Genomic DNA, 14,073 nt, shown 5'->3' with positions numbered 1-14,073 from the left:
TTTGCATAAGTGTTTGTCTGTGATTTTGGTAATTAATGTGTTAAATGTTACCGCTATGTGCGTCAGATATTGGTGTGCGTGCGTGCGTGCGTGGTGCGTGCGTGCGTGCGTGCGTGTGTGTGTGTGTTCTCTCTGCTCGGCTGTGCTCTCCCGCTGCAGCTGCACTGACGATGGACTCAGGTAGCGCCTGCAGGGAACTGAAACCTGACGTAATGCAGCAGGAATCTCCTTCCCAAGTTCCCATGCCGTGTGTTGGGTTGTGTGTGTGTGTGTGTGTTGTGTGTGTGTGTGTGTGGGTGTGGGTGTGTGTGTGTGTGTGTGTGTGTGGTGGTGCTAATACACAGCAGTGCGTCTTGCACATCAGGGACTCTCCTCATGCAGAGAGAGGAATTGCTTTCAGCTGTTTCGTAAGCTGCTGGAAAGAGAAAACTGTTGAGTTACAGCATGTTCCTGCAGACATTCAGAGCGCCTTTCAATACTGAACGACGCAGATAGCTTAAATGGGATTGAAGCCTGTTTGTGTCGCCCCATTAGGCTTGCCACAGATCCCTATTAAGCAGATGTCTCTTTCAAAAGGAAACAGTTAGTGAATTTGAAGAGAGCATGAAAGCAGAGGTTTTGACATATTTTCATGTGATGGTAATTCAAACGCATCTAAATGGGATTGGCTTTACTAATTTAATGTAGGCCTATTCGGCCTATATTTCCTTCTGCTCCTCATCAACTCCTGCCATGTTATGGCTAAACAAGCCACTTTGCCCCCAACTGCTCCAGAATAGCAGTTCATAGGCTAATGGTAGAAAATTCTGTTTTGCCGGTGTGTCGAAGTCGGAAACAAACCCCCGGACCTCGGATTTCCGAGCTCAGAACTCAGGCAACCACTGAGTACGCCAAACTAAAAACCCAGCTGTGAAAGCTGTAGTAACATACAGTTATTAGCACTTATGTGTTATTTATGTCTCCCTGAATTGGTCGTACACAAAGCGCTGTCCAACAATGGCTAACCTGGTTAGAGCTAATAAAAACAATGAAAATCTGACTTGTAAATGGAACGCATTCAACTTGGGCGTGACGTCATGCCCATCTTTGGCTTCCGAGTTTCGAGGTGAATGGAACACATTAATTAACCGGCCTGGCTGTCTGTCTGAAAATTACAAAGGCGGATTGGTTGTTGTGGCTTAAAGCCGGCAGTGGAGGTAGTTGTAACTGTCGTAATGCAGTCGGACCGACTGAAAGGAACAGCTGGCATGGCGGAACTACACACAGTAATGATGCGAGCCACAGGAGGGTCAAAAAGTTACGTTGTTATTAACTTACAGAAACATTACGTGCAATAGTCCACCTTCCCTTCCATCTGTCCTTCACACAACTGACAGTTGTGCTACTGTAATGCATAAAGTCTGTGATTTGTGGGTCAGTTTGGGTTGATTAACGGTGCGGAGCGGCTCACACACACTAGGCACTGCCTCTTTTGCTCCTGGGTTACTGGAAACTACATACAACTTAAAAAAAAAAATGTTTACATGTGAAAACGATCCAAAGTCCACACTAGTGTTCTCAGGTAGCTATGTTCCAAGTTGTTGTAGGAGTGTGTTTACAACCTGACACTGTATGAAGAGGCCAAGAAAGCTGTTTGGTTGCGTGGACTCTGTGGTTTGAGGAGCTGCAAAATTGGTTTTGTTTTTACTAATATAAAAGCTCCATTGGTCCTATTCAGAACATGTTAGATATAATAGAACAATCCAACAACCAATATAACTTTACTCACATTGTGAATTTTATTTGAAGTACATTTAATAAGATAAATATTACAAGCCACATTTAAAGACATTTTCCAGAACCACTGAATATTTGCCATATTTGAAGAAAATAGGTTAAAATGTTTCAAAGAAATTTGAATTGTAAAGTGTTCAAAGAATCTGGAGATCTTATCTCATACAGATTTACTATCATAATTACTAGAGTAGATTTCATTATTACGAGATGTGGATCCCACAATTATGAGAAACAATCTCATTTTACAAGTTAACAGGTGTTGCACTGTTTCTGAGACCCATCAGATTCTAGCCACACAGCTGGACTGTAAGCTGCCACTTAAGAATGAAAATGTATCCTGTTATATTGCAATAATAATGGCAAGGTCGGACTACATCCACGACCCATGCATGGTAGCGCAGTCAGTTCCACTGCGTACGGAACTCTTCAGTTGGTTAACACACAAGCACTCCCAGATAGACATGGACACACGCTGAAAATCCAGGCTTCCTGCAGATTTTGATTCACAGGAAATACCAGAATCTCAGTCCAGAGCGTTCCAGCAACGCCATTGTTTCCCAAAAGTGCTGTTTTCCCTGCTGACACTAAAACGTAGGGTTGAGGTTTTGGGATGTGAAATCACAGGCTTGTTATGGACACAAGGCCAAAAACGGAGAGAAAATTATGCATTTTCACATTTAGCCAGTTTAGTGTCAACATCATGTTCAAGTCGTGGGACACTAAATCCACTTAATTAAGCTGTGTAAATCACAGCGGGGCCACAACGATAACATTAAGCCTTTTATGCTGGTGCACCGTGGTGTGAGCATGCTCAAATGAGTGATGTTTTGGTATGTGGCGTTTGTAAAGTCCTACACTCTCTCCGTCTTATGAAATAAGATCTACACAAATAGCATATGTGTGCAAACTAAAGCAGTGTATGCAACATCTCCTCCTCCTGACCACCACCAACACTGCTTCTCACACCAGCTACTGGATTCCTCTGCAGTTCATGGGGCAGTTGAGTAGGCCTGGGTATTGTTAAACGATATTACACATTGCGGCACAAATCTTGGAATTCACTAATCAGTTCCTACTAGTTGTTCCTGCATGTCTCTACGACTTGTAACGTTAGACAGACAATCAAACCCAACCAAGCCAAACATTATTGGCTTACTGACGCTCATGAGAATCCTTGAGACTTTTTAGGTAATGACTTTGGGTATTCAGTGACGAGGCATTTTCCTATACTCAGTACTTTTAAAGGCAATTCACATTTGGTACCCAGCCTTGCAGTTGAGTGTCTCAGTCCTGTGAAATATATGCTAAAGACTTTTGGTGACATGAAATAGACAATTAACTCTGAATTCCTTGTTCTTGTGCAGCTGTCTCATTCAACAACGGTGAGAAGGAGCAGCTGAGAAAATTCACCAACCGTTCCTACCTCCTGGACAAGACGTCCCGTAACCAAGTGTGGCTCAGCCTTGTGGACATCCTGCTGGCTTATTCCTACGAAGTGCGCTCTACAGAGGGGGAACACAACGTGAGTGTGTGTCTGTGTGTGTCTGTGTGTCTGTCTCTTGTTGAGCAGCACTTAGCCTTGGATGACAAAGCCCTCTATCCTCAAATCCTTTAGACCCCCTTCCATTTCATTCAGAGCCTTAAGAGATTACCAGCAGATACAAGAGCTCAGTCCAGGCCTTTTTGTGTCACAGGTAGCTGCAGAAAGGCAAGGTGAGCGCCCCTTTTTTCATTGTTGAAGGCAGTTCATACCATGTGATAATTAATACAGCACAATGTTGAACTTAAACCCAGCTACGAAAATAAAATCTATCATATGGTAACATGTTAATTTCTCTAGGGAATATTCTAACCTGGAGTAAGTTTGTAGCCTGCTCTTTACTGTAAATGTGCTTATTCTTTCTGAGCAGAATTAAGCTGTGTGTGTCTTTGTGTGCGTGTGCGTGTGTGCTTTATGTATGTGTCTAACATGTTGAATGACAATAAACTTAAACCTATTTCCTGTCTGCCATTTTTGTGGTTATAAGTGGTCCCCTTTTTTCCTGCAGGTAGAGTCAGCGTGGACTATCAGAAAACTCAGCGGGACTCTCTGCTGGCTGGAGGTGAGTCAGTTATTGCACAAGGAAAGGTTTCACACATCATGTCGGTTGGGGCCGGAAACTACAAGTTTTGACAATAAAGAAATACGGCGGTGTGGAGTTATAATAAGGTTGGCTTACCAGTTCTCTGTAGTTCACTTTGCATCTCTGCTTGAGACTTGCAGCTCAAAGCTACATTAGCTGCTACTGGCATAACACATCTGAACCCCTCCCTGGACTGTGGGCGGCCAAGTAGCCCTTTGTGTCATGTATGAGCCAGGTTTTGACGTGGATGATATCTGGTTCTGCTGCATCAATTTTTACAATTTTTTTAAATCTTTCCATCATGAGTCTAACAGTGTTAGAAGAGTGTTATGCTAACTCAGTGGAGTATTGTTTTAATTCATGCTGCAATGTATCGATCTGCTTCTGTTTTCGCCCCTGTCATTTGTCTGCTTTTGACTTTGTATGCATTTTTCTTGTGCTTGTGCTTTTTAAATTGTCTGTGGGTAACTTAGGGCGAGACCCATCAGCTCTGCATTAGCGATTCAACAAACTTGTGTTGACTTACGGTTAGGTTGGATGTATTACATGATGTGTTATAAAGCCTCAGATATTTTTTTTGGGGGGAATCATCCAGGTTGGACTCGAACCCTGGACCTTCTGTGTTGAGTCATAAATTTCTACATATTCGCCTGCTATACCTTCTGAGCTAACTCGGCCACCAGAGATCCTCTGAGGTGAATATTGATGTGGTAATGTGTCTGTGTGAGTTTCACACATACGCAGCACATGGTTTCACTCTGTGTAAATATGTTGACAGTTGCATCAAGGTCTGAAGACACATTAGAGGCAACTCCATTACTGGTATTTGCTCTAAAGCTAACAGCATGCGTGCGGGCGTGTGCATGTTCACAACCTGCCACTAGACAATCAGGGGTCAGCAACCTTAGGTACCTGTGCCACCATTGGCACGCCGTAGCTTGACTAATGGCACACTACAACTGTGCAAGAGAGTTTTTTGGAAATGTTCCAATCTGCCTGCCAAATAACCTCTTTGATAGCCACCAGGTTGGAATCACAGAAATGTGCCTAAATAAAAATCCTCAGGCATTTTTGAGTAAAAGTTGGCAAATAGACTATTCTATGGGTATTTTTTTATGCTGAATCTATTTTTGCTGTTGTATCTCTTACATGGCACTTGGTAGAGTGTAAAATCCAAGATTTACCGCCTCATACGCCAAAATGAGCAAATTTCTCAGCACTGGCTCAAAGATAAACTGTTTTTATTGTGATAAGCATTTATTGAGTAAAGGAAACCAACTGAATAGTCAGAACAAGTTAGTCATTCTTTCTTACAATATTTCTGATTAACACTGACGTGTTATTTTGTTATTTTCAGTCTGTCCATGTAAGAACATCATGCTGGTGGCAGCAAAAGGCCTATATTTTAAACCATCATCCTATTCCATTATCTTAAGTGTTTCTTACTTTTCGACATGTACATGTCCATGTAACCAAGTTTACAGAGTGCAATTTCACCAAAATAAATTTTCTTTTGATTCATTTATGCAAAAGATATTCATAGAAAGATTGGTGGTAAATATTTAGAATTGAGACAAATTAAGAAATTACCAACACATTTCACCGTAATGTGTCACACCACTAACATTAGCTTTGAACAGATAAAGGAAATAAATACAGTAAATTTAGCCTAAAATTACCTCAAGAAGTTGGACATAACATTAGCTGAATAATAACTAAAACATGAACTGCATGGCATATAAAAGTGAATGTAATTTAACAATGGTAACAAAGATTGTCCAATATGATCACAACAACACAGAGCAGTGTTCTTATTCAGTTCAGCAATTGCTACATTCTGCATGAACTTGCATGAAGCAAAGCAACGTAGACAAGACTTTTTACATTTACATTGTGCACTCCTACACCTTGAGGCGCAGCTGATAATTCCGAACAGCAGTCTGGGACTGGAGGAAGGGACATAAAGATGGGCAGCAGCGTAGAATCCAGTCTCCACCCCATTGTCTCTGGCAGAGGAAGGACAGGATACCGCTTGTTTGCTTGGCGCCACAAAGCAGTTTGGTAATGTGCTCAACAAATGTGAAACAACAGTGCATCGCTGGTTGGAGGTAGACTTTCTGGAGCTCAGGACTGTACAAACAGGAGTTCCCTTGCCTTGTTCATGCTGGTTACATTGGGTGCGCAATATACCTTGCACACAAATAGTTCAGTGTCTTTCACGGTTTGGTCATCCAGTTTGCCTGTATTACTGTGTTGTGTGTCAGGAGCTTGTACAATTGGCATATAGCCAGTACTTCCTCTGAGTTGGTCGGGCAGATTGTATGATTGAAATTGGTCCAACCTGTTTTAACATCTGCATCTTGCCGTTTGACAAAAAACGCCATGTCCTTGGCAAGTGCTACACATGCTGATGGATTATCGAGGAGATCTTTATTGTCCCATTCCTTTTTGGTTTGTCTAATTGATCCTGGTTCTGTTTTTCCTGTCACAACTGCAGCTGGAGAAAGTTGTTCCATAATTTTAGGAACTTGAAGACTAGTCTTTGTAGATAGATGGAGATCATCGTAAAATCTTTTTTAGTCTTTGTAGTTTTCCGAAGGGAATTTTCTACAGCACGGAGTCTGATACCTTCCTTCTGCTGCAATGAGGTCACTAACGCTAGCAAGATGGACTGTTTTTAAGTGATATGTCATGTTTGTAGTCGAGCTGCGATATGCAAACTGTTTCTTGCAAACTTTGCATTAGACTTTTTTCCGTTATCTATTTTTTGTAAAATGCTGCCACACTGCCAATGTCTTCGACATGGTAGAGGAGGACTAACTGTAAATTAAACACTCACAATTAAATAAAACCACTAAAACAAGGCTTTCTAGTTCTTTCTTCAATCTGTACCCAGTGGGTAGGGCTAATCCAAAAAAGTGAAAACAAGGGGGGTGTTCTGAAGACCGACTGTTACCTGTGAAACAGGGATGCTCTGAAAACACCTCCATTAGCAATTAGTGCTTTCCACCCATGGACCATAACGGTCTATGCTTCCAACTGATGAAATTAACACGGCAAAAAATTGACCAATCAGAATTTTGGTCGAGCCAGAACATATCGACCAGTCGACTGGGAGATTACAGCCCTAGTCTGTTGACGTTACAGCGCTATACTTAGTTTAAAATAGGCTACTTCTATTTTAGGTATATAACCGATATGTGGTCTAGGCTGTTGGGGGAATAGAGGATCACTTTGAGGGGCATCCATTTTGTCCCCACCGGGGATAAGAAATATTTCAGCAGAGGCAGGAAAATCACACCTTGGTGGTAAGTGTGTCCCAGAGTCCATATTATATATATATTTTAGGTGTTGGGCTTGCACACATTGTCAGTACTTGTGATAAAAACACTCAAGGCGCAACTCGGTTTATAAAAAAAACCAATAAGGTTGCTTGGAGGAGTTTGGTTGCCTAGACCTTGACCACGGTTTGGGAGTTTGTAGTTTTCCTGCTGTGGTGACAGTGGGGGTGAAGAACAGTCTCTGCCTTGCCTGGCAGCCCTTTACTGTCTGTCAGTCAGCAGAGCAGTCGGCTCCCATTGACAAGCCATCTCGCTCAGTCCCCCGCTCCCTGCTTCCTCCTCATCCTCCCCCTCCCCTTCACCTTGTGCTCTACAATAGATTCCTCTCTGTCTTTGACTGTGGGTCACAGCTGAAATCAGCTCTGCTTCCTCACTCCACTCTTCCTAACATTCACATTCCCCATCGCATCTCTCCCCTCCTCCCTCCATCTGCTGCATGTTTACTTGTCCTCAGCCGACTGCGCTGGTGTGACTGTGAGCCCCTCCTCCCCTCTCTGCAGCAGAAGACCTTATTTACACTCCTGCTAAACAAGCCCAAGGGAGAGCATGATCCCAGATGACACACACTCGTGAGTTCACAGCACATCCTAACAAGCCACAAAGAAAAAAAAAAGAGAGAAAGAAACATGAGATAAAAAAAAAATCTCTGTTTCTGTCTCCAGGCTGTGTGTCCATTAGTGCAGAGAAATTCAGAGACTGAAGGCAGTGATTAAAGAGAAGCCGCAATTAACAGGCCAGGACTGCAGAGGTGTTTTAATAGTTGTGAGCCCCTATTTTGCCAGCTCAATAAACAAGAAGTTGTTTGGAGTAATTATCACACCAGCAATGCACACTGATAGGAGCCACTCTCTATGAAACATGAATGAATGAAAACTTCCTGGCCTGGTATTTTTTTTTTTCAATATTCCTCGCGGGAGTCATCCCAAAAGGATCAATAAAGAGAAGTCTAAGTCTATATAAGGCAAAATCAAACCTTTTACTGTCCATTGCGTCTCCATTTTCTTAACTTATTGAATAAAAACATGGCCTGTTTTTGTGCTGGACAGCTTTCTGAGTTTCAGTTTTTTTTGTTTCGCAGACGTACAGCTCCTTGCAAGACGTCCTGGTGTCATTTGGACGGCGAGTTTTGTGCTACCCACTCTACAGACACTTTTCCATGGTTTCTGCTGTTGTTCGTGACACAACTAAGATTTTGCAGTCAGGTGAGGCAATCTCCTGTTGTGTGCTACATGTGTGAAAGGTCAACCTCAGACAATGTCCGGACCTGATTCTTCCGACATTGTCCGGAGTTCATATGAGAAAAAAAAGGCTACAACGTGGTTGTTTTTTGGGACCTGCTTGAATCAGCGGAGTCTTGTTATTGGTTAAGGGATTGATCCCTTAAACGTGATTTATGATTCCGTGGAGTAGAGCCCAACCGATAAAGGATTTTTAAGGCCAATACAAATATTGGCTTATTTAAGAATCTGATATTCCAATATATCTGCCGATATACAGTATATTAAAAGAAAATAAAAATCCAGAAACTTGTAACAAAACAAACCCTTTTTTTTCCCTGTTTATTATTAGTTATTTGTAGTTATTTATGAGTTCTCAGTAAAATAATATAATTTGTTTTATTGTCACAACAAAACAGAGGAACATCAAAATATATTAAAGTTCTGATAAATAAAATGTATAAAAAGACAAACTTAAGATGTGCGTACGTGAGAAAGTGACAGTGATTAGCATCGGAGCAAGTACCGACTCTAGAGGCATAGTGGGATAAATAAAGAGTCTCCCCTGTGCTTTCTGACCATGGTGGGAAATATGTAGCAGGAAAAATGAACCCTCTCCTTGGTTTCATGTCATTTATGGAGAAGGAGAACCAGGAAATGAGGAGGGGGAAATGCAACCCTACCAAGCCACGGCTGCGCGACGGCATCAAAATGTCATAATGTCTTAATGTAGGAAATTGGCGATTCAGATTTCTCTGAATATCAATCCCTGCTCCCACTTACACATGACCACATGCAGGAAGTGTTCCTAATCATTTAGGGGATAGACTTTAAAGTGTGAAAGGGGCTTAAGAGAGTGGCCCCACTCCCACCTCCTCTGGGAGGGAAATGTGGATTAGTTGAGTACGGACTGTTGACTCTGATATCTCAAAGCCCAGAGTAATCTTTAAATCAAAAGCCCCCGTGGGCAGATGAAACTGCAGTGTAAACACACTCAGGATGTGTAAGGGCTAAGATTATCCAGCTTGTGATGATTTTAACGCTGGCAAATGACAGCAAATTAAAGGTCTTTTAAGCTCCAGATTAGCATTTCCGCGCCTCATTAGGTAGGTAGATGAGTTGATCAGGAGAGCCCGGGAAACAGCAGTTGGAGTCACTCTTTCTCCTCACCTTCTTTCCGTTACCTCAGAAACATTATTTCTGCCATAACGAGATTTCTCGTGTTCACCCCCGGGCCTCAAAATCATACATCACAATCTCACTCTTCTTTTTCCCAAAAGGCTTTGTTAATTTGTGTCAGTCTATTAAGAAAAAAAAGCACATGTTTTTAGTTCACTCATAATTAATATTTTTCATTTGAAAATAATAGGCCTTTTCCGTAATCAACTGTAACACTACAGGAATTCGGCCTGGTGTGTCTATTGGTGTGTGTCCTCCCAGCATTACTTTACACACTTGCTAATTTGTCAGGATAAAGCAAGTTGAAATGAATGCTCGACATTTGAGGCACTTCATTTAAGTGGCGGTGAAAGCAAACATTCATAGGTATTAGCAAAGCAAACCCATTAATGGCAGCGCACAGGTTAAGGCCTCCGAGGAAATGTTATCCGGAGGTAAATATTTGAACAGCCCGCAGGTGGAGGAGCTCCTTGAGAATACTCACCACGCTTGCCAAAGTGGCTAAAAACGAAAGAGCTACTGGGCAGGTACAGGGGAGGGAAAGTCGCCTGGAGTTGGGAAGTGTGGAGGACAACCTCTGGGTCATGCTGCTGTTATCATCACGCTGATAGGACGAGACAAGACATGTTAGATGTGGCCCCTCTGTTACAGATCCATCCACCACGCATCTCTGCCGACTTTCATTCGGGCACATTGGTCATGGAATTCTGAGAGGGCAGGGAAAGTTTGGGAATTTAATCAAATTCTTGGTCAAATAAGTTCCCTGACCTAGTTGTGGAATATCAAGGAAGAGCAATTCCATTATACAACCATAGCGGGCTGTGAACACATTAGGTTCAGGGTACTGATGGGATGAGATGCGTGGACTGTGTGTGTGCGCATGTGGGACAGAGGAAAGAAGAAAAAAGACCGAATTAAATGGAAATTATATTCGAAGAAAGCTGAGTTAGCATTCAATAATGCTGCAACATGTGCATTCATTTAAGTTAGATGTACTGAGCTAGACGATTGAACTGCATTGATCTGGATTCGGCAGTGGTCGTGGTTGAAATGCCCTGGTACGTTAGACCTGACACTGGATGAAGATGGGTCTTTCCTGCCTTTTAAAGAAATTCATAATCAGTGACTACATCAGACATGTTTTTCTTTTCAATTAACCACTAAAGTTGCTTTAGATATTAATCACTTACTTTTTGAAATCCACTTGAATCACTCTTCAATTCCACCACCCAGCACTTATTTAAAAAAGAAAGAAAAAAAAAAGCGTCACATTTTAAGCTGGTTCACCTGTTACTCATGTTGTTTCCTTTCAATCAATGTATGATTTAAAATGCAATTCTTAATATGATACAGGTTCCAAGCTGGATGAATATTATACACTGAATAAATATAGAATGAAATGGGGGTAAAACAGTTAAAGTCGTCATTTTCACTCTGATACTGCAGTTTTTGGAATCCCTGCATTTTTGCCCAGAAGACTGAGCAGGCATTGTTTGTTTTTTTAACACGTTACACCAACCACTACATCTACATGCAAGCCTGCTCATTTGGCGGCCATGAAGGAATTATTGTTGTACATGTGGATTAGGGCTGCACAATTAATCGCAATTTTATCGAAATCGCAATATGGAGTACTGCAATATCCAAATCGCAGGGGGGGGAGGCGCAGTATTGCAGGTGAGGCCCCAATTTCGTTAAATGCATGATATATGTCAAACCATTCTGAATGAAGTACTGGGGTACTGCAGAGACGTCCCAGCCTACAAATTGTGTCCCACAGAGTAAATACAAAAAAGTCTTTGTTTAGTACAGATCACACACAAAAATCACACTTTAAATCATTTTCATTTTTTTAGATTTTAATATTCTTTGAATGAAAATGAGAATAATGAAATAAAAAATGATCATCCCCTCCAATATTGTGAGTCATATCACTATCGCAGTATCAATCAAAAATAATCGCAACATGAAATTTTCCTTATTTTGTGCAGCCCTTATGTGGATTGCCCATTCTTCCCCACTCACTGTAAACCTGCTCCACCTAACCCACCTTGCTCACTGCCCTGAGAGCAACCTTTCTTCTGATTTCCTACAAACTCATGAATCGTCCCTGTGAAAGAGAAGTCAAATCTTGGAAGCCGGTGTGTTTTCTGCCTTGCGTGATCCAAGTCCTGGATTTGAGGGCAGCGTTTCCTGCATGCGATCCCATGCTTAAATGAGAAACAAATGTTTGTTTAAGGTTTGCCTCACTCCAAGTGCGCTGTTTATTTGGATTGCGCTGGAATGTCTCTGGACAATGCCAAGCGGCTCTGCGGAGGTGGAGAGGAGCTTTTTCACTTGCCCTCAGTGGATTGCCGGCCACATCAAGTCTATTTATACGCCCGATTGGAAGGGAGAAGTGCTGTGGCAGTTCGACTTGTTGTATGTCATTTGTCAGAATAACAAATGTAGATTCTGTGGGGGGCATTTGTGGTGTTGAAAGCTGCAGCATGCCAGCTGAACTGAATATAAAATAAACATATATAATGATTATAATATATGTTCTTGGAACATATTTCCAGAGTCCAAATGCAGGTGGTGACCCTAAACCATGCATCGTAACAAAAAGCTTCCTCCATTTCATAGATAAACATGTTTGATAGTTTACATACTTTGGCTGGCAGATGATTTATTATATCATGATTAGGCTTCTGTAATGAATTACACACGTGCTGAAATATACCACAAGGAGTCCTGTACACACAAATCCGGATTAACCTAAGACATAGTTGAAATGGAATAAAACCAAGATTTTACTTGAGTTGGTGTCAAAACTGTTTGGTTCCTTTTTTTTTTTTTATAATTATTTCCTGTACTTATGCATCGCCATGACATTGTTTATGTTTCTGCTAGGATATAACAAGGTTTTAGGCATCGCAAACCTCTTAGAATTACCTCTTGTTTTACACATGGTGGTGTTGATAGATAAGTGTGACTGAGCAGTGGCATCTCTTTTCAGTCCCTACAGTGACTCTAAAGCAGGGCTGGGCAATATGGAGAAAATCAAATGTCAAAATATTTTTTACCAATTATCTCAATATTGATATTGTAATGTTGACTATTGGTGCTTTTACAAAATATTTACACTGTGAGATTTTTGATAAATAATCCTTAGTAATGTGGATATAAGGACGAAGTGGTTAAAGGCAAATAATAGAACAGTTACAACAGTCTGGGAAGTTCATAAAATGACATCACTTTACTGTAATGCAGCTTTTAAAACCAGGAAAATACACCACTTATGCCATAAATAAGATATCCAAAATCTAAGACGCTACCTAGTCTCATATATCACATGATATCGATATGCTATTGATACATTGCTCAGCTCTACTCTGAAGCCCTCAAAAGCATATGAGTAGCCAGAAGAAAACATGATTGATGTGGTTCTAATTTAATAAGATTTATTTTTAAAGATTTTTTTCTTTAATTATCAGCATAAACATTGATAGCTTTACTCAATATCTTAACAATACATGTATATAGTGTATGCATTAACATACAATGTAGTGTTGTGTATTTCTGGTGGGTGTTAACAAAACTATTAGCTGTACCTGTACTGTATATCTAAGTTAAGGCATCAGTTCACCCACGTCCCCAAAGAGCACATACTGTATGTGGTTTCTAACGATGCGGTTTGATGTGCCAAGGTTCAGAGATAGTCATCTTAATTTCTAAAGCCTCCGACCCAATCTCATGAGGGTGAATGAAATTGTTTATGGTGCTCCAAGCATAAAGAAATAATTTCATCAAACCCCCAAATATATCCTATTTTAAGCTTTAGTGCGTAACTTTTTTATAATAATGAACGGCCGTTACATTCAAGCCATTGCCAAATGAGTTGCTACAAAGCTAATTAAGACTATCAGCTCCACACAACTCTCTCTGTATTTCTCAGTACAGCTATGTTCAGAAGACTGTCGTACGGTGACTTGCACGCGCAGAAACTCGAGAAGACAATTACCTCTTCTGAAGAGTCCATGTTTTTTTTTTTATCCTCTGTGTCCTCTTTGGCTAATTACAACTGGGGTGGGGGTGGTGCGTGATCACAGAAGGCTTGTGTCATGTGGTTGCGCCAACAGAATGGTTGTCATTACATAGAATTCCTCATGGTGGAGACAGAAACTACGCACTATAGCTTTAAGCTGAAGACATTGACATTACAGGCCTCTTTACAGTCGCCGTTCCCGACCTGACAATGTGATGTCAAAATGACGCAGATCCCGCTGACGCGCCAGGATTTTAAGTGTGTGACCAGAGGTTGTGCACCACTCTTTTTTTTTTTTCAGCGGCACACAACAAAGAAGCACGGCCGAGTTCAATGGAAACCCGATGCCAGGACTCCGAGTGACTGCACGTTTTTCTTGTAAATTTACTGGGTTAAGATGAGTTCTTTTA

At 41.3% G+C, this 14,073-nt stretch overlaps 1 protein-coding gene across 2 annotated transcripts in view; it reads left to right on the top strand.

Annotated features, from left to right (window-relative positions):
• Positions 1-14,073, top strand: part of shq1 (SHQ1, H/ACA ribonucleoprotein assembly factor) — a 38,742-nt gene that overhangs the window by 13,220 nt on the left and 11,449 nt on the right. For both annotated transcript variants that reach the window (XM_032514850.1, XM_032514851.1), the window contains exons 8-10: positions 3,141-3,298; positions 3,825-3,878; positions 8,319-8,442. In XM_032514850.1, coding sequence (XP_032370741.1) covers positions 3,141-3,298; positions 3,825-3,878; positions 8,319-8,442 — 336 coding nt within the window. The remainder of the gene's footprint in view (positions 1-3,140; positions 3,299-3,824; positions 3,879-8,318; positions 8,443-14,073) is intronic.

The sequence above is a fragment of the Etheostoma spectabile genome, chromosome 4, assembly GCF_008692095.1.
Source record: "Etheostoma spectabile isolate EspeVRDwgs_2016 chromosome 4, UIUC_Espe_1.0, whole genome shotgun sequence".
In the NCBI taxonomy this organism is placed as follows: Eukaryota; Metazoa; Chordata; class Actinopteri; order Perciformes; family Percidae; genus Etheostoma; species Etheostoma spectabile.
The sequence above is the reverse complement of the archived record's forward strand: the minus strand, read 5'-3'. Positions and strand labels throughout refer to the sequence as shown.